At 33.8% G+C, this 21,671-nt stretch overlaps 1 protein-coding gene across 11 annotated transcripts in view; it reads left to right on the top strand.

The window, feature by feature from the left end:
• rump (heterogeneous nuclear ribonucleoprotein rumpelstiltskin) overlaps positions 1-21,671 on the top strand; it is a 207,678-nt gene that overhangs the window by 77,025 nt on the left and 108,982 nt on the right. For 9 of the 11 annotated variants that reach the window (XR_016549269.1, XR_016549268.1, XR_016549267.1 and 6 more), the window contains exons 13-15: positions 2,377-2,428; positions 4,817-4,900; positions 13,468-13,547. Coding sequence is in view for 2 of the 11 variants with exons in the window: in XM_090403055.1 (XP_090259181.1) it covers positions 2,377-2,428; positions 4,817-4,900; positions 13,468-13,523 (192 nt within the window). In the remaining 9 variants the exon portion in view is untranslated. Of the gene's footprint in view, positions 1-2,376; positions 2,429-4,816; positions 4,901-13,467; positions 13,985-21,671 lie in introns of those variants that run through there. The other 2 variants (XM_090403055.1, XM_090403054.1) reach the window with 1 other exon arrangement.

Below are 21,671 nucleotides of genomic sequence, written 5' to 3'. Positions count from 1 at the left end.
TACAGCTGCAAGGGACCTGGTATACACCAGGTAGGTCTAGGGGGAGTGGTTGGTCTTTATTGGAGCGGATAAGGGATGCCAATTTTCTATGTGGTCTATAACAAGTGGTTAAGTCGTGTTTTCTTAAGATTTTGTTGATTTTTTCTGAGGTGCCTCGGATGTCGGGAATAGTGATGGATTTAGAGTAATCTTTTTTGTGAAGGGGAGGGTCGGGGGTTGTGGATCACTGGGTTAAGTATTCTCTGGATTTTTTTTTGTGGGGGGTAGCCATTGGCTAAGAAAGTGTCATGGATGTAATAACTCCATATTGTTGTGAGGGGGGGTGATGGGATTGTTGGACCAACAATCCCATCACCCCCCCTCACAACAATATGGAGTTATTAAGACACTATTCAACAGGGCAAAAATAATCTGTTCAAATGATCAAGCCCTAACCACTGAACGAAATGACATCCATGACACTTTCTTAGCTAATGGCTACCCCCCCAAATCCAGAGAATACTTAACCCAGTGATCCACAACCCCCCCCCCCCTCCCCTTCACAAAAAAGATTACTCTAAATCCATCACCATTCCCTACATCCGAGGCACCTCAGAAAAAAATCAACAAAATCTTAAGAAAACACGACTTAACCACTTGTTATAGACCACATAGAAAATTGGCATCCCTTATCCGCTCCAATAAAGACCAACCACTCCCCCTAGACCTACCTGGTGTATACCAGGTCCCTTGCAGCTGTAAATTGTCTTACTTTGGCCAAACAGGCAGGACAGCAAATATCAGAATCTCAGAACACAAGGATTACATCCGATTTCACCAGTACAGCCACTCTGGGCTTGCAGACCACGCTCTGAATACTCGCCACAGAATAAGATGGAAGAAAGCCACAGTCATACACCACTGCAAGTTCAAGTATGAAAGACTATTCATGGAATCAGCCTCAGCCCTTAGGAACATGCCAAACCTCAACAAATTTGGATGCATGAGGCTGCCCCAAATTTGGGAAACAATTATCAGAAGAACTTCAGCCCAAAGGCCAAGAACCACCAATATAGCCCGCCAGGGGGCACCACCAGGACTTTAGGAAAACGTTAGCTTCCTAGCTTCAGTTCTCATTTGCTGTTATGTAATACTTGTGTGCACGTGTCTTTGTAATAAGTTCCCAAGAAGATGGCAACGTGACGTTCGCCGAAATATCGGAAAGTATATATTAAAGTTTATTTAATTTATATTTCTAGTATACACTGTCAATTCCTTAAATATTAGTTATCATGTTTAACCAGCGTATAAGCCTCTCAACAAGAGTAATGTAGGTAGTAATAGTAAAATGTCCCTCTACTGATGCATATATCAAGAAGCCTGTCTTCTCAACATTTTCTGTTTATTTTGTATGATCCATGATAGGATGTATAGCAATCTGTTCTATAGCATGTCTGTGGTATCACCACTGACATGCTACAGTGCAGTGTGAATACAGTGATGGGGAATACCATTGATATAAACATTCACAGCAGATATGGATTAGGTAAACATCTTTTTCAGAACAAATTTTTACTTCAGAGTCTTAAAAGAATAAACTAAAGATCTTATCATATGGCATCTTAAGCATGGCTAATAAAAACCCTGCAAGCCTAATAACCAGATCCATTGAAAAATCTTTTCTTGGTTAAAGTGAATCACAGAAAGCATTGTAAAACTATAGCACATTAGTGCATTTGATAGTGGTACCACATGTGACCTAAGCGTTCTAGAGAATAAATATCAAACTTCTATGCTGCTTCAGGCCTTTAATAAGATGGGTGGAATTTTTACATCAGATACTAAAATTCATCTACTGTTTAAAAACAGCCTTTGGTGGGGTGGGTTTACTCATGAGCATGGCTAACACAAGGAACTGTACAGTATCAAACATAGGTATCATATAATTCATAAAATACATCCGACTACTAAAGAAATTGAGTTTCCACCTGAAGTATGTTGCCTTTCAACAATAATTATGGAGCTCGTGCATGTGATGCTTAATACACAATATATGGATATGCTCTCATGTGCTCTAAAGGTCCATGTTTTTGTACTTGATTTTTACTTTGTACATAATCACTATCGAAGTAGACTATACTACAAACGGGTTTCTCAGAACACTTTTGTTATATCATGTACTTCATTAAGAATGCTTAACAATAAATATTAAAATTATTGATCTCGCATTGGATATGTAGCATCATTGATTTGAAGAATTTTGGTTCTATTGTGAAGACAAGAATTTTATTTTTTTTGCATGAATTTATATTATCTGAATGTCTCATTTTTTTTTTTTTTTTTTTTTTTAAATTAGATTTCAATAGATTTAGTAAACATTGCTTGATTTATTTCCAGTTACCAAGTTCTGTTAATTGGCAGGCAGTGAAAGAAAAGTTTAATGATGTTGGTAAGTTATGAATACTTAATTTTCATACACATGGGTTATATTTGAATAATAATTTTATTAGACAGACAGTATGCAATAATGAGTTGCAGTCCCCAATGTAATCAGGGCATGGCCTCATACAGAAGATTTTTTTTTTTTTTTTCACGTTTGCCAGCAAGTTGTCTCAGATTTATTGAAAGTCAATTGCTCTAAGAAATAGCTTACTTCTTCAGATGCTTGTTTGTGTTGATATCAGTGGAATATTCAGAATTTTTAATTTGTCAATGACCTATACAGCTCTATAGTTGAGGCAACTACTGTTTAATTTGTATTGGAATGATATATGAGGAAACATACAGTTGTTTGCTAATGATGCAAAACTGAGTAGAGCAGTAGTTAATAAAGGTCAGACATCCACAGCTATGCTTGCCCATTATAAAAGTATTGATTGTTATCACAAACTGCTGCAAATGGCAGCAGTTTGTGATAACAACAGATATCAACAGAACTGAAGAATCACAAGTATGTTTCCATGCTAAAAGAAATTCAATAATAAGAAACTATTTCTTCTTCTTCTTTGAGTGCCATCTCCTATCGGAGGTCGGCGACCACCTTGGCAAAGTAGTTATTATTATTTATTTATATTTATTTAATAAGAAACTATTTATTATAAAAAAACTTCTTGTGATCTATGAGTTTGTTGTAGTGGGTGCAAACTAATAGGATCATGTGGTCTGTATCCAGGGGATAGTCTTTAAGCCTCAACTTTGTGTTGACGAAATTAAATATTCTAAGTTTCCAGGATAAGTATCCATAAGTATCGTAGACTTCCAAGCAGACACAGGTATATCTTGTGCTTAGTAGACAGAAAGCATCCAACTTAACAGCAGTGAATGCAAAATTAATCGATTAAACTGTTAAATGTATATGATCTTTGCCTACAGGTATGCAGGTTTTTAATATGCTTGCATAAGTCTTACCTCAAACATTTAGTAGTTCCATTTACTCTAAATAATTGTGTTGAAAAGCATTTCTCTGGGCACCTTGTTGTATGCATTTTCCAGATCTACAAAACTTAATTACGGATCCTTGTCATATTCCCATGATTTCATGAGTAAAATGAAAATCTGAAATTGACCACTTCTGTTTGGCCTGAACCCAGTTTGTTCTCCAAGTTTATCTTTCACAATATTTTTCTACCTATTTTACAAATATGCTTGCATAAATCTTACTTGCAACACTTAGTAGAGGAATTCCCCCTGTAATTCTCATATTCAACTTTATTCCCCCTTTTTATGGATGGGAACTATTAGGACTCACTTCTGTCATCTGCAATTTGAGCTTTTAACCAGACTCTCTGAATTATCCATTGTAACCACTGCAGATCTTTTATACCTCCATATTTAAGCATTTCTGGTCGAATATCATCTACTCCAGATGATATTCAATACGTATCCACATTTCAAGTATTTGATGGCTTTTTCTACCTCAAGTATTGATATGCATTCTTTTTGTCTTCATCTTGAAAATTTTCTACTACTACTATTCTGTCTGCTTATTTCATTTAACAGTCCAAACATTTGGGATAACCCAAGATAATCTCCAGACTCTCTGAATTATCCATTGTAACCACTGCAGATCTTTTATACCTCCATATTTAAGCATTTCTGGTCGAATATCATCTACTCCAGATGATATTCAATACGTATCCACATTTCAAGTATTTGATGGCTTTTTCTACCTCAAGTATTGATATGCATTCTTTTTGTCTTCATCTTGAAAATTTTCTACTACTATTATTCTGTCTGCTTATTTCATTTAACAGTCCAAACATTTGGGATAACCCAAGATAATCTCCAACCTAAATAAGTTACAACGCGGGGAATTTTGACTAATGATAATAATAATAGTAATAATAGAGATTCTACAACTTGGCTTGAGTTGCTGGTATTCTTGATATGATCAAGTATAACTGTCATGAACCAAAATTAAAAAGAATGTTGTTGGAGATTTATAATGGTGTGCAGTTTTGTAGTGTGGCTAAAACGTACTTAAGTACCATGTTATAACTTTAGTACCATGTTATAATCCCCCCCCCCTCTCTCAAATTCCTAATTACATTGTGATACAGCAGATTTCGTTTTGTTTCTTTGAATTCATTATAGAATTAAGTTCAATGTTCCATTGAAATGCTCTCCTTTGATATGTGCTGCTATATGATAAAACTATCCATTTATTCCATTTATTTATTTGTCATTTTAATCATTAAAAAATATTTTTCTATATTATAGTTCCCGAAGTTTTTGTAAGAAAATTATTTTAAAGCTTTGGTATGCACAAACCAATACTCCTTTTCTTTTCTGAACTTGAAGTAAACTGTCTTTCCATTAATGCCGTTTCTTAAACTAGGTGATGTGCGCTTTGCAGAAGCAAAAGGCCGAGGCACGGCACTTATCCGTTTTAGTTCCGAAAGAGATGCTCAGCGTGCAGTCAGTATCCTTTTGATCAAAAATAGTTCTCAACAGTAGTAAGCTGTGATAAGTCAATATATCTCGTTCATTAGAGCTGCATTATTTTTGAATCTTTTAGTTTTCTGGTTTTGGAAAAGAGAATGAATTAATGCATTTCCAGTGAATAATTGGAAATGTAGTCATTGAATTTTTATTTTCTTTAGTAGGATTAGTGTGGTGTTATTGCTGTATCTTTTTTTTTTTTTTTACATATATCGGTATAGATAACGCATTTTTCAAGATGTTCATTGTTAAAATTGTACAATGATGAGACTCAGGATTTTAACTGAAATTCGACTGTGTGTTTTGTAATTTAAACACAAATTGGTTATTTAGAAATTCTTTGACTTTAAAATCACACTGCAATATAAATGAAAATCTAGAAAAATACTTTATGAATCTTATACAGTGATAGGTTCGATTTGTATGTTTAATGTTTGGTTCATTTTGTGATGTTTGAGCTTTCTTGTCTAGGAATTATGTTGAATTTTTGATACCACTGTTAGAAGTGCAAGAAAGACCATGGTTCAACTGAACTTTTCTGCAAACTTATATATTTGGTGCTATGGGTGGGCTAAGGATTTTTTTTATATTTCTCAGTTTTATATATGTGTGTGTGTGTGTGTGTGTGTGTGTATGTATATGTGTGTGTATATATATATATATATATATATATATATTATATTTTAAATCTATTTTTACATAGTCCAGCAACCCTGCTATAGAGACCAAACATTGAACTCTTTCAAGCCACTTCAGGCCTCCAATAAGCAGGATGGAGGTCTTTCATCAGGCAATGAAATTCATCTTCCACTTAAAGACAGATACAAATATCCATGACCACAGAGGTATTACAATTCACAGCATGTTGATTGGAAAATCTGTACACTAACCACTTGGCCCACCAGGCCAGGAGGTGAATTCTATTGCCCAGTACGAGACCGCTAACACATTTATTGCAGGTCTGGAGTTGCTCAGTAAAATCCCAAGGTTGGTCTCTTTTTTTTTTTCATGTTTGGTTGTTTCAGTTTCTTGACTATGTAAAAAATAAATACAAAATTGTAAAAAAAAATTCTTAGTTGTCCATGGTACTGATGTACTTTGGTTTACAATCTTTTCTGGGCATGAAATATTAAAAAAAAAAAAAATTCCTTATGGTAGTTAGTGGCTGCCTTGGCAGTGCTGTTGAAATGTAGCCTTTCTCTCAGTGTTATATTTTTTGGCATTTTCTTTCACATGGCCAGAAGCAATGACATGCTGTTTGCTTTTTTTTTTTTTTAAATGACGTTGATGTGCAACTTGCATACATGCATTATAAATTTAACTACTTAATCATAGATGGTGACTTATACATATCATATTAGGCTATTTATTTAATAGGACATTGATATACAATCTATGAATTCATATTATACAATTAATTTAATAAACTGAAATTACTGAAATTATTTTTTTCATCAGAATACCAAAAATTTTCAACATCCAAGGTGTGTCAGTGCTGACATGCGTCATAGGTTCGCCATCACTGGCTTAGAGCATCAGTTACCAACCGGTGGATCGCGTATCCCCGGGATATGTACGAGCTGTTCAGGGGTACACGAAAAATAATCAGTAATGGTGGAAAAAAACAAGTAAAGTAAACAATTTACATTAAGATGTGCACTGAACGTTGAATTTGAAGAAGTTGATCAGCATACTGAGGTGTCAGTATTTAAAAACAAGGTGGTACAATTTATGGAAATTGGTTTAAAAGGGGTACAGAATTGAAAAAAGTTTGGGAACCACTGGCTATGAGGTTATTATTAATTTATTAAATTCACTCTGCTCTAAGAATAGCGACTTTATTAATTTTCTAATAGTAATTTAAATGTACACAATTATTGCATAATTATATATTTACATTTCCATTCATAAAATTTGGATGAAATTTTGTACTGTAAAGTGAATGAGAGATAGACTAAATTGATTATTAGTTCTTTATCAGAGTAATGATATCATTTTGGGTGGATCACACAGCCATCACATTAAAGATGAGTTTAGCTGGACTTGCTCTTGCACAGCATTCTAGATTTTTTTCCCATCAGAACATTCCTAAGCATGCAATTTCAATATTATCAGCAGTGTGTTTGTGACTTAGCTCCTCTTCTTGGCAGAATTGAATAAGATGGTCTCCTCATTTCTTGTTCCCAGTCCATGTTCGCCAACTATATCTCCACTTCTACCTTTCCCAACTTTAGCATTGAAATCACCCATGATGATGTTAATATCACGTTTTTTTTTTGTGTTTTTCATTAGTTCTTTTAATTGGTCATAAAATTCTTTGATCTCGGTATCACTCTTGTCAGCAGTAGGGGGGGGGGGGTGTCATAGACCTGTATAAGATTAATATCTAGTGGTTGACCTTTTAGTATTAATAACATCATCCTATCTGAATAGGGGATGAAGCTCAACAGTGACTTATTGGCATCTTTGTTTAACCAACTCCATTTTGATGGTTGTTTTCACTACTTCCAGAGTGGTACATTGTCATGTCATTAACTTGAGTTTTGCCTGATCCTGGCCACCTAAATTCACTCATTCCTAAAATTTCAATTTCCTGAATAGCATTTATTAGTTTACCTGCTTCGTACAGGGTTCTGACATTCCATGTCCCTAGTTTTAGTGAACGCACCATTTTGAATTTTGAGCCCAGAGGTTCTTTGCACCTCTGTCCCATTTAAGGGATGCCAGGAACTCGGGGCCTTTTGTGTAGATTTGCTCGCCATGGTGGTTAGTTTGGAGCAGTAGTTTCCCCATTTGCTTTCTGCTCTGCAGTATTACAGACGTACACAATAAACTGTATTGCCATCTGCAATTTTCTAATCACAAGCTTTACTGCCATCATGAAACACCAACCTTGTGTCAGTACTGACAAAGCTGCTTCCCTTGTGTCAGAGGATTGAATCCTTTAATTTTCCTTGTAACCTTAGGTAGGGGCCCTAACCAGGTACTGACAGCCAGAGCAAGCTGAGCTTCAGAGGTCTGCTCCTCTGAAGATTCTTCCACAAATTTTACCATTGGGATATGAATCCTCCTCCGCTAATTTGTCTGTTGTTCTTCACATAGGTCCTTTAGCATCCTTGTACGGAGTGTGCCCTACGGAAGGTCCCAGGGAGCACGAAGAGGATGTGGACTTGCCTCATTCCTTCATAAAGAATTCTAAATATTTCACTGAAAAATTAAGTCATCTCCATCTTAAAATCAGACATCATCGCAAGCTTAGACTTGGTTTCTTTATTTACCAGTGTTCCAGTTGAAGAAGTTATCAATATCCTAGATGATCTCTATCCACATGACACAGCTCAGCTTTTTCGTCATTGCCTGAAATCGAATTATTTCAAAGTGAATGACACAATATACGAACAAGTTGATGGCTTAGCCATGGGCAGGCCCTTATCACCTCTCTGTGCTGATCTGTTCATGGAAAAACTAGAAACTGACATCCTTTCCAAATTAAACCCATAGCTGTTGTTTTGGTGGAGATATGTTTTCATAATTTGGAGAGGCACAGAAACAAACCTATTTGAATTTCTTACAAAAATAAATTCCTTCCACCAAAAAATACAGTTCACGTTAGAGCTTGAAAAGAATAGCCAATTGCCTTTTCTAGATACATTAATCAAGAAACAAGAGGATGGACAAATCCAGCTCACAATCTACCAAAACCAACACACACACACTGGACATTACCTGCACTTCAAAGCGAGTCACCATATTGCACAGAAACTCAGCATAATCCACATGCTTAAGAATAGAGCAACCAACATTATCTCAGAAGAAGATCTCGCTCTCATCTCAGACCCTGGTAAAAAAAAAAAAGTTACCCAGGTAATATTAAAAAGATTCTTCATAGAAACCCTCCACAACAGCAACCTTCTGCCACGCAATATACATCGTCCATTGTCACCCCTTATACACGCTCAGTATCAACAAAAATTGCCAAACATCAGAGTTGCTCTTAAACTGGTTAAGACAATATGCCATACTCTAAGAACACTAAAGGACATTCCATCTTCAAATACGCAGGTGTGTACAACATTCCATGTTTGTGTGGATTAAATTACATAGGGCAAACATCGAGAAGCCTGGAAATTTGGAAAAAAAAAAGAACATGTAGGAGACGTGAACAACTACAGAACAGATACTTCAGAAGTAGCCCATCACTTCTCAATCACTAACCACACCATCAGTTGGGATAAAAGCTCCATGTCCTATATAGAAGAGGATTTTTGATGTACAAACTTCAAAAGCTGCCGTTGTACTCTGTTCTGGAGAAAATTAAACAGAAATCAAGGAATGATTCTGAAAGACACCTGGAAAAGCCTAATAAGTTCGCTCAGCTTACCAGAATTTCATTTTGCTAAAACTGTATAACGTGCTCAAAAAACAATGACTGATATACCACGTTCCATGCTTATGATGTTACGCGTCGGTTTAATTTATTTCACAGTGTTGCTTCATTCTTTTTTACTAACAAACGTTGAGTTCCATGTACCATTACACAGGTCCTGAAGAAGCCAGACAGAACCGCTGCTGAAACTTGTAGACGATTGCATATATTTTTCAAAAAATCTCTGGTCAACTAATAAAGCCAATATAAAGGTCCAGTTTAATTATCACATCTTATATTTCTAAAAGTGACGTTTTACTGTATTAATGAACCTATATCTTGGTCTTCCTCTGGGTCTTTTTCCTGCCTACATGGCAAAGAACACTTGTTTTGCTACTTTTTCCTCTCCCATTCTGTTTCAGTGACCATACCCCCCCCCCCCAATCAGATATTTAAATTCGGAGGAAATTAAGTATTTTTTTTTATGCGACAGTCAGAGGGAAATTAATAGTATATTCCGAAAAAAGAATTGTAGAACTGTGAGTTTTAAAAGTGGAAGACTCAAAAAGTATTGGTGAATAAAAGAAGATATTGCAATTGATGCTCTAAAGGAATGTTCGAGGAAACGGTGATGAGAAGATTAATAGTAGATTCTGAAAAAGGAATAGTAGAACAATGAAGTGTAAGATCAATAAGTATTGGCAAATAAAAGAAGATATTGCTATTGGCGTTCTAAAGGAATGTTCGAGGAAATGATGATTGAAAATTTCATCTGTTTTAAGGATGCTGCATCTATCTGTTATTTCTACTGGGAAAAGGAGAGAAAATTTAGCAACTTAGATGAAGCAGTAAAAGAAACCTTTTGTTGGTACAAAAATGAGCAAAATTGAATTGCATGAAATGAGAGTATTTATACTTCAGTGATCTCAGAATGTCTACATTTCAGAATCAGGAAGAATTAATGTGTGCTATATGAGGGTGATGAGAAAGGATCCTATGAAAAAGAAGAGTCATAGCTTTGGAAAAGGGCCTTAATAGAGAAATTGGCTATGTACATTTTGTTATTGTGTAAACAAAGTGTTTAGTCTAGTGCAGTGATGGCAAACCTGTTTACTCAGGTGTGTCAACCATCTTTTTTAAATATTGATGTTGTGATGTGCCACTTGCATACATGCATTATAAATTTAACTACATAATCATTGATGGTGACTTATACATATCATATTAGGCTATTTATTTAATAGGACATTGATATAAAATCTATGAATTCCTATACAATTAATTTAATAAAGTGAAATTACAAACTTACATTACATTTAATGATTTTTCTCCTGCTGAGTACTGGGAGAAATAGAATAAGCAATGATATGAGTATCATTATCATTAAATCTGTGTATCATTAAAATGTACACACTATAGCCCTTCTATAAAACAACTTTCTTCCAGTACTCAGCAGGAGAAAAATCATTAAATGGCTAACTATAAAATATAATTCTTTCAATGAACCGAAACCTACCTTCACCTTAACTGAGAGCAGTCTTACACGATTTATCGCTGTTTTTTCATCAGAATACCAATATTTTTCAACATCCAAGGTGTGTCGCCTGAAAACCTCAGGTGTGTCAGTGCTGACACGCATGTCATAGGTTCGCCATCACTGGTCTAGTGGATGTGATTTGTTTAACATATATGTTAAACAAATCAGTAATAGAATGAAATCTATAAACAAATGATGCAGCTGACAGGAAGTGCTGGCAATGCGTGTCATGAAACCAAAACTAATAAATGTACTAACATGAACAATTTGTAAAAATATTCAGAATTTTAAATTGATTATTTTTACAGTAGCATCTATACACTCATTGGAGATATTCCTCATAATTGTCGCATTCAATTTTATTTTCCTCTCTATGAAAGAAAATGTATGAATACTAGAGTTATTCCATTTATCTGGAATTCAACCCATAGACCATGCCTTCTGAATTATGCAGTATAACTACTATAAAACTACATATATCCAGCAGTATACATCCATAAACGTTTGCTTATACATCCATATTTCTGGCCGAGAATCATCTACTCCAGTGCCTTTCTACAATTATTTTTTAAACCTCAATACTGATACGTATTCTTGATTACATTCCTCTTTAATGTGTTCTAACACTGCTTGTTTGTGTAGTAATCTTTTCAAGTATCTTTATTTTTAGTTGTAATGTTACCATTATCATGTTTGAATCCTTTTACAGCCTTCTTTCCTTGATTTCTAAACTTATTCAGTATCCTTGGGAATATATTGTCACCTTTCTTGAACCTTGTATTTGGTAGCATAGTTTTACACAGTGCTTCCCACACACATATGTTCTGTATTTTCTCAGTACAAGCTGACTTTCTTGTAGGAACTTTCAATTTGCTATTCACTTCTTTTCCTTGAGTAGTTTAACTTCCTCAAGTCCAGCATGGAGTTAGGATTTTTCTATTCTTGTAGTTAACCTCACCACATACCTCTATGACTGAATTAATGTTTACTTCAATACTTCAAAGTCTACCATCGAATATCCAAGGTTTGGTTCTTTTCAGACTATTTTTATTTTTTCTTGAATAATATTTGTGTATTTTTTGAGTCTTTAGTTAACCTCTGAAAACTGCTTACAACTTTGATTTGTTTTAAACACTTACTTTTCTATGCTGCTCAACTAAATGGTAATCACTTCAGTTCATTTTCAAATCCTATGTATACTCTTGTATCCTGAATCAGTGGGAAACCATTGCATACACATGTTCTCTCCATGTGAATTTGTACAGTTTGTTGGAATGTGGAGGAGGTAGTAATAACTAGTCGATGGCCTAGAGAGTGATCAAATCCATTGTGCATTTACCATTATTATTATTAGACACCTCCATGGAGTCCAAAGACTCATCGAGGGAGAGTGTGCCAACAGCATCGAATGATAGGCTCCTTCCAACTACTAACCGTGCTCAAACTTACTTAACTGAGCTATTAGTAACTGAGAGGCTCAACCAATCGACCAACCTTTGCCGGCTATATAAGTGGTGCTTTTTTTTTTCCTTCAGATTTTTTCAAAACATTTCTAGCTGTTAATCATTGCCTACTTTGCTCCCAACAGAGACATACAGAACAAATAAATTTGTGTCCTGTTTCCCATTTTGATATTTCCCACATTACTCTACTTGCTATTGCCTGCCATTCAAGCTTATCATTGTATTTCGTGTTAATACTATGCTAGCTCTTTTCCTTGATCGTTATTGCCTGAATTTAACATCTGGTATTTGTTGTATAGAAAATTTTCATGATTTTGTCTATTTTCTTTTGGAAGTATTTATTATATCGATGTGTAGCTAATTCCATTTCTTTTTCATTTGCGCTTCTTATGTTGGTGGTGCTAATCTTGGTTTTGCTGTTGAACTCAGTTTATTCTGCTAGTTAACTCTTCAGTTTGCCTTAGTTTCCTTACTAAAAAAAAATGGGACTTTTTTGTCTATGTCTTAGCTGGCCTGATATTCTGTCACCATCATGCTTTAAGTTGCACCATCATTTTATTTTAGTTTAAGCCGATAAGAATATAATTTGTTTAGCTAAATCCCAAATTACCAGTCCATCTTCATTCATTCAGTACACATACTGACAAGATGCTCCATGGGAAGGTAAGGATTGGAAATTAGGTCAGAAGCCTTGTTGCATTCTTTTGCATTCCTTTTGAGACTATGTGGCTCCCAGTTATCAAGCTCCCTATTCTTCGGCACCTTATAAGAATAGAAATGCTGATCATAATTGAGAATTAACTGAATGTGCAATATTTTATTGCAGTGAAGTTCCTTTATTCATTTTTCAAGCATTGAGTAAATTAACATTGCTCAATTGAATTTAAATTCTATTTGTAAGAAGTATTACAAATCTTAAATTAATGTGAAATATGACATTTAGTTCATCAGAATTTAAACTGAATTACTGGCCTAATATGTGAGTAAATATGTATGAATTTGCTAATGAATTGCTTTATTAGGAAATTCATTTGTCTTTATGCTTATGTTTTTAATTGTTTGCATAGGTAAGTTTACATAGGATCAATTCACATATTTTCTCTGCTTGTTTCTACAATATTAGAATCATTGGTTTAAACACATTCTAGAGCAGTATATATCCTTAACCATTTTTTTTAAAGATTTGATGAATGGCATGCATGTTGATGGACGCCGTATTGAAGTACGCCTGTATTGAGGCCTCATTTGCAGATCCAGCAAGGTCAGCTGAATATTAAATTTCTTTTCTTTACAGCATTACTAGAAGCACATTTCTTGTCTAGCTAACAGGATTGCAATTATTGTGTACATGTTTGGAAAATTGTCGTAGCTGCATTTTGTGATGTTCAAGTGTCCACAACCTTGCTCGAAGTAAAGAACAATTCCAGTAGGACTGTATTCATCTGTCAAAGTTATATCATGGACTTGTGTAGTTCTTACTGTTACAAGTTTCAGAACTGGTGACTCTCTGTAACTGTGGGCTTCAGTGTGATGCCCTCAGTCATGTTTAATCATTACTTTTAGCAAGCCTTCCATTGAAAAGTCGTTCATTTTCATGTTTTATTTGGAGCAAATTGTTATCCAATTTTTCTTAAATGTATAGTTTTTACTCATGTACCTCATCATTTGTGTATTGATCAATAAATGTGTTTCCATCCAGAGGAGTCTTTTTCATCAAGTTAAAGCCTAGAAATTTCCATGAAAAATACAAATTCAAGTAACACCAATTTTCTGTGTGGAGTGCAATTCATTCATTATTTAAAACTAGTCCAGCATACTGCAACTCTTATTCTCTTTTGTTCAATTTGTATTTCATATATATATGAATGTGTATACCTAAATTCCGTGAGTATATTAGTACCTTTAGAAATGTAGGCTTATGGTCTCCTCCAGATATCTGATACACTAGAATGAAATAATGGTGGATTCCACTTTGTGTTACTAATATCACAGTCTGGTTGTCATAAATTAAGCTGTTTTTTTCCATCAGTAACAATAGTTTGTTTAATAGGAAGCCTCAGTGGGTGGGTTGGTTATTTGATGCATTGATATTAAAATATTTGTTCCTTTGAAATCATTCCCATATTATAAATTGGACAGAAGAGAATTGACGATTTAGTGGATAGTATTCAGCAATATCAGTCTTTAATGGATATGGATTGCTCATGATGTGGAAATAAATTATACTGCTAAATATTTATCAAACTCGATGTGGTCTTAATGGTGGTAATGACATTGAGTATACCATTAGCAGAAGTAAAGAAATTTTGTAATTGCAACATTGTCATCAAGCATTCAAGTTTCTGTATTTTGATGGCCACATTCACTTTTTTGTTTTAAGTCTCATTGTATGATAGGGACTTTGCTAATTCCTTGTCTATGTTTATGGTAGAAATATATACTGTTAAATTTAGTAAGTACCATTTGGTTATATAAGAAATCGCTCCTTTATGAAATGTGTCTTGGTTGTAGTTATTACTCACTTTCACTTCATATTAGATTTAGAGCTCTTAACTGTTCTGTGTAGTTTGTTCCACTGTAGTCATATTTCATTGTGTTGCCACTTGTACATTATCCGTTGTTATAGTAGCCAGATTATATTGCTATATTTCTAACATTCATTCTCCTTGAAGTGTGCATTTAGATATTTAAGTGATTCAGTTTTTTTGAATCACTTGCAAAAAAATGTGCCTGCCAATTTATGAAGCCATGATGAATGCATGGTATATATCTCAGTGAAACATCTAGTTCTTTGTTTTATTTTTCACATACAAAGAATAAAAACAAATTATTGCTTATGAAAAAAAGGAATTCAAGGATAATGTGCAGTTTTTCTTGTATAAAACATGGTATAAATTTCTTTCATAGCAATAAATAATTTAATTTCAATATTTCATAGGTTTTTGCTTATGAATTGATAAATAATGCAGATCAGCCATCTATATACTCGGTTTTCCACTAGATTAAGTTGGAGAAAGAGTGAGTGTGTGTGTGTGTGCTTGCAAATTTTAATTTCTTCTTAAGGAATTGTTCCGTTACTAGTGAATAAATTGTGTGCAGTGATGAAGTGTATTCTGGAAAAAAATTTTGTGCAATACTATAAAAGTTGCTAATACTGTTCCTTTAATGCATCTTATTCTGAACAGTTGGATATTAGAATACTTCATTTATGCCAAAAGGGCATTTAGGTTTTCATGTATATTTACATATGTCGAATTCTACAAGTATTGTTGAGGTTACAACCAATAACAGTTTTTGAAGGTAATAAAACTTAATTGTGTAACAAAGGTCAGCTATTGATGTTTAGATGGGTTAAGCTTTCATTCCATTTGTAATAAAAGACAGTTTGTTTTTTTACAAGTTAAATGTATTTTCAAATGTCCTTGGAGTGTGTAATATTTTAGGATCCTTAACTTGAATTTCTAGCTAACTCATTTTGGTTACTTCCATTGTCATTTCAGATTAACAAATTTCTGAAGGTTTCAGACGTCTGAAGTTTCTCTTACCTTTGAGTGTTCTATTTTATTTTTAAATGCACTTTTAAGCCAAAATATTCTCATTATTTATATATAGTAATGATAATGTTAGAGTTTGTTGAATAACAGTTTTTGGGATATACATTTTTGGGTCTAACCTCAAAATTCTCTTTTTATTGGCATGTTTTCAATTCTTAGCATGGATGAGGTCCATTTTAAATGATTAAGTGTTTTATAACTTGTTAATCAATATATATTGTTCTTAGTTTTTGTTCTTTATCTGGGAGTGAGAAGGTTGCTGACAAAATATCTTTTAGTATTGTCATGTTTACATTGGCCAGCTGTAGCCATTCAGAATTGTTGATGCTTATTATCTGATGAATGTGAAATACATGGAATCACAAAAGGTTAAATGTAGGAAATTTGAATATTTCATTGGCTGTTTGATAGTCTTGAAATATTCATTTTTGATCATTTTTTCACATTTCTTTTGTTTCTTTTTAACATTCAGTTAACATTTTTTAAAATGCTAGCTGTATGTGGGAAATTAGTTTTGCAGCAGTCAGAATTCAAATCTGATCAGAATGGTAAATATAATCATCAGGATCCTTAAGTTTCATTATCATAGATATAAATTAACTTTAATTTTCCTAGGTTGTTCAGTGTAATGCAGAATGGGATTTTCTCTTGGAAGCTTGCAAACTAAATTTGAATGGTTCATTTGTTTATTAGCACTTTGAATATCATCCCTAGTTCACAAAATTTCATTTCATTTTTGCATATGCTTACTGTTTTCTTTTTAATCTCTGAGGAAAAATGTTTTCTCTTGTAGGCTTTAAAATCAAATATTCATTGAAAATATATAGTAACAATTTGATATTTTTTAAAGATTTAATAAAATGTAAATGTGATTTCTGGTCTGAACATTTATAGTAGTGTTGATTGACTTAAAATATTTTTCTTAAAGTTGAATCTTAAAATATCTTAATATTTTTTAGATATTTGAATAAAATGTTATGCAAAAATATTTAAGCAAAATATATAAAAGTATTTATTGAATTTATAGTGACAAGGATTATTCAGAAGTTAATTTCATTCAAAAATCCACTTCTCACACTCACTGTCTGACAAATGTCTTCAGAGAAATAGATGTTTTTATGATACAAATCTAAAAATCTGATGTCAGTGATGGGCCTTATTTAAAGTCAGCACTTGCTGCTAGCTACAAATACTACATCAATTCTTAATTCATTTTGTAAATTATAAATAATTATCAGTGGATTATATATTAGTACTTATTCCAAAAGAGGTGTTCCTACTTTCACAATGAAAAAGTTAGTTTTCTGTAGCTCTTTCTTGTTCATGCATACCTATGACAATTCAGTATTCTTGGTATATAATACAGAGCTCTCCATATTCAGCTGAACCACCCCATGTTATAAACTATCTCTTCGGTATCTATTTACTTCCATATAGAAAAAAACAGCTTTAGAAAATAAACAGATTGTGAAGAAAATAACACACATGCAGCCATGGTTCAGGATGTTGTCATGACCAAAAAAGTGTAAACTTGTAGCTGTACATTTTTTTATGTATATACTTATGTGTATATTTTTTGTTTATAAATACTCCAGAAAGTAATTGATTCACAAGTTTTCTCCTGCACCTAGATAATCCTTTTCTTATTTTGCTTTAGAAGTTTTGTAGGAGTCTGCACTGAAGAACACTTCTTATTATTGTTTGCATCTGGTAGATGACAGTATATCCACCAGATGGATGAAAACCCAACTTAATATAGCAAACTTTCCTTTATAGAGCAACCTACTTCAAATGTTGCTAAAATGACCATCTAAAGCACCATGCCTAACATTTCCTTCATATGTTAGCATAACTAAAGAATCATGTTCATTATTTCAGCAATATTAGTACGAATGGCGATAAAGTATTAGTTTTTCAAAGTATTTTCTATTTATCATTAAAATCTTTGCACGTAGTTTAAAATTACTGGGTTGCTTATCATTCGACAGCATTCGTATTAATGGTCTCCTCCAGATATCTGATACACTAGAATCAAATAATGATGGATTCCACTTTGTGTTACTATATCACAGTCTGGTTGTCATATAAATTAAGCTGTTTTTTCCATCAGTAACAATAGTTTGTTACTGATGAAAAAAAAGTTTTATGTGTTTGTGTGAAAAAAAGTGTTTGTTTTTTATGGGATATTTGAAGAGGATAAAGTGACTTAAAAACACGTTTCATAGGAATATTTCCCATCCTAAATTTCCTCGTCGGACTTTTTAAAAAAATTTTTTTATTACCATGTAATAGTTATTGAATGCACTCTGTTAACACTGATACTAGCCTTTGGCAATCACCCCATCACAAAATATATCTTCCGATACATTTTCCTTTTTCAAAACACAGGCAGAACTATATTAGCCTTAACTCTTGGAAATTAATAGACAGGACTTGATTTTTGGGAGCAGGAGGGGTTGCTGGGCCTATAAATCTGAGTTTATGGGAGGAAGAAATCCTATTTTTCAGCACCACTGCTGAATTAACTGAAAAATGCCTGGTAAAAGATTTTGTAGTCATTGATTTGAATGGTACCGGTCTGGCATTATGGATCATCATGGCTTCCCAGGTACCATTAATTCCATCATCCAACTCTTAGAATAGTATTTTAATTATTTAATCACTGTTGAAGATTACTGCTGGCATTTCCCCCATGTTTGCATTAGTGACATGTTATGCCCCCAGGTAATCATTTGTAAATCATATTACTAACCTCATAACGATTGAATATTACATAACAGAATGTCCCTGGATATGATCTCTTTAGTGGCATCATTAAGGTGACCAGTTTAATTTGCACTTTGCTGTGGAGGGATTCCTGATTATACATTCAGAAATTTTAATGAGAATATGATTCATTTGCAATGGACTAATGATATTTCACTGCATAGTTTATTTCTTCAATGGAAACTAAAAGGATTAAATCATGCTAGTAATCTCCCCCTTTTCCAGAGTTTTTGGATATAGGAGAATTGTACATGAAATTTAGCTACAAATAAAAGATAATTTTAGACCAAGTTAATTTTTTTTGTATACCTTTATAAGATTTGTTTTTATTTTTAGCTCTGCAGTATTATTTAATATTTATCTAACTTTTCTGTTTGAAATCAAATTTTAAAGCAGTGAAAAGTAATACTCTTGGAGAGAATTTGGAATATCATTTTATTATTTATTCATTTGATTTTTCAGATATATTGAATGTCTAATTCATATTTCAATAATATTTCTAAGGCCACTTTTATGTGCAAGAGAAATTAAGTCTCAGCAGTTTTCTTGTCTTGGTCAATAATAAAAGAAGCAGCTATAGAATTCACCAAATTTTTTGACCAATTTCGATGCAAATGTAATAGCTAGATTGCAGTTAATCATTGTGTTTCAATTATTTGTGGAAGAGCTTCAGTTTCTAAACTTATTACTGAATGAAATAGTACAATAATTCACATTTTTTTTGTCTTTTTTATTGTGTGTAATAATTTGTTCTGTGAGCAAAATTTAAAGGACTTGCTTTTTTTTTATATACATGCATAAGTGATTTTTTTTTTTAAATGGTTAAATAAATGGTGAAACCCTTGTTATTCTTTGCAAAAGAAAGTCCTTTGAATTTTTCTTCGATGGATCCATTCCTATAAGATATCATTTGCTATTAATTAAGTAGTTTGGTATGCTGATTAACCTATTTGAATTTTCTGCTATGTGAAAAATGAGCTGGTAACTTTCCATATATTCTGTGGTGCAAGATACTACATGCCTATTTTTTTTTTTTAGAAAATTTAAAATACTGAGTTGCAATCTGCTGGATCGCTATACCATGCTCATTAAATTGTTTATAAGACTAATCTGGCATATTTTCGGTGTTCCTAAAATATTTTTACCTATTACATTTTGTTTTTTCCTTCACATTCTGTTGTTCATTGTTTAGGATGATAATAAAATTTATTAAGCCATCTCAAGTTTGTTCCGGTTATTTTTCTAAAATATTTTAAAATGAGACAAAGTAATACTGTACTTTGTGTCTTGTACCAAATGCAAGATGGTACCAAAGGCTTTTTATATTTCCATATTACGCGATGTTCAAGAACCTATAAACATGAGTGTTGATATTTTTCTAGAGAGTAGCATCTAGGTTGGTGAAATTAGCATCCCAAGTGGAAGAGTGCCTAGTTTTAACCGGGCATTAGTAAGGTGGGATGTCACAGATCCCAAAGATTTTAAATTGACTATAACTCTTTAACAATGCATGGCAGTGAGTCATGCCTCAGTATAGCTTCCCCCCTCCTGTAACCAGCTATTCGATGCCATAGACGACAGACTGTTGCGTGCAAGCAAGTTTAGTGTGCTGGGGTCCACCAGACCACCTTACTAACGCCTGGTTAAGATGCTGAGGAAACGACTGATGCCATTTATGCCAAAAAGACCAGAAGTAAATGTTAATCCAGACAGAGAGATCCAGTCAAATCTGATGATGTGTATTACTGAGGATAAGAGTGGGTGAGCTGAAATCCCTTTTGTAATGAAAAAGGTAACTTTCCATGTATTCTGTGGTGACAAGATATTACATGCATATTTTTTTTTTTTTTTTTAGAACAGTTAAAATACTGAGTTGGTCATCTTCAATGCCACCATGTTTTGGTGGCATCAAAGGTGACCAGATCGCCCTCATCTCACTGAAGGAAGTATGGAGATTAAGGCACTGGTTGCAGATGATTCTGATACTCAGGGTGTCTAAGCATTGTGCGATGAGGATGAATGGAGAAAGTACTATCATTAGCTGTGGAAAGGAACACTAGTGATTGGCAGGTCATTTATGCATAGGAGAAAGAGAAGGTGATAGAATAGATGACAGCATTAGTGACAACTCTAGAAGGGGATCCATCCACCATGACATGCAGCGAACAACCAGAGAGAAAGCAGACTATTGAATTACAGTGTGTGGCAGGCAGACCAAAGGATGCAGATTTGTTTAGCATGTCTCATTGTCAGACAATCGAAAGCTCTGGAAATGTCAACAGTGACAGCATCCAAACCTTCACTGTGACTTGCCCAATGTAGGCTAAGGGATCAACTTTAGGCTTTGCATGAAGGAATCTTTACTTTTAGTCAGTGGATTAAATAGTGGTGGAGGACTAGCTTTTGATAACTTCACTATTTTGAAGAGGTGGCAATTGGTTAGGTTAGTAGATTTCTGTTTTCCCCCTTTTTTATGGAATAGGCTGGATGTATGATTGATTCCATTTGTTGGGATAAGTACCAGCTAAGTATAAAAGATGGTTGAGTACAATTTGAGAGGTACCATAAGAGAAGAATTTTTAGTTTCCAAATTTTGTATTCTTGTGATGTGTTTTTTTTTTGAAAAAAAAAACTATGACAAAAAAGTGATGCCAGGAGGTTAGATTTTTTGTGCTATGATAGTGGTGCCATCTTGATGAGAGATGTAAGTGTATCCAAGATGACCAGAAGTAGCACCCATTGGCGTCAGCTGACCTTCTGATCCACGGACCAGAAGACATGGCTTTCATTGGGACAGGAGGCAAGGTTTCTGCTGTTGTTGATGTTTATGAAGTCAGATTTACTTTTGCTGATGAGTATTTTGGATTTGTGACATTTCAGCATTGGCTGAGTGTGAAGCTAGGTCTTTTTGATGCAGGCCACCTGCAGTAAGTCAAAGCACCTAGTGTAGCGAGCTTGCTGAGCCCAGACTAGGCTTCTATAGTCTTGCTACCATGACCAAAGCAAGATTCAGAAAATCAAGGATCTGTATGGTATTTAGTTTTGTATATTTGGTAAAGTTGTGA

This window comes from Typopeltis vanoorti, chromosome 13 (genome assembly GCF_054136105.1).
Source record: "Typopeltis vanoorti isolate ZY-2024b chromosome 13, IOZ_Tvanoo_1.0, whole genome shotgun sequence".
In the NCBI taxonomy this organism is placed as follows: Eukaryota; Metazoa; Arthropoda; class Arachnida; order Uropygi; family Thelyphonidae; genus Typopeltis; species Typopeltis vanoorti.
This window is presented reverse-complemented; position numbering and strand designations above follow the sequence as displayed.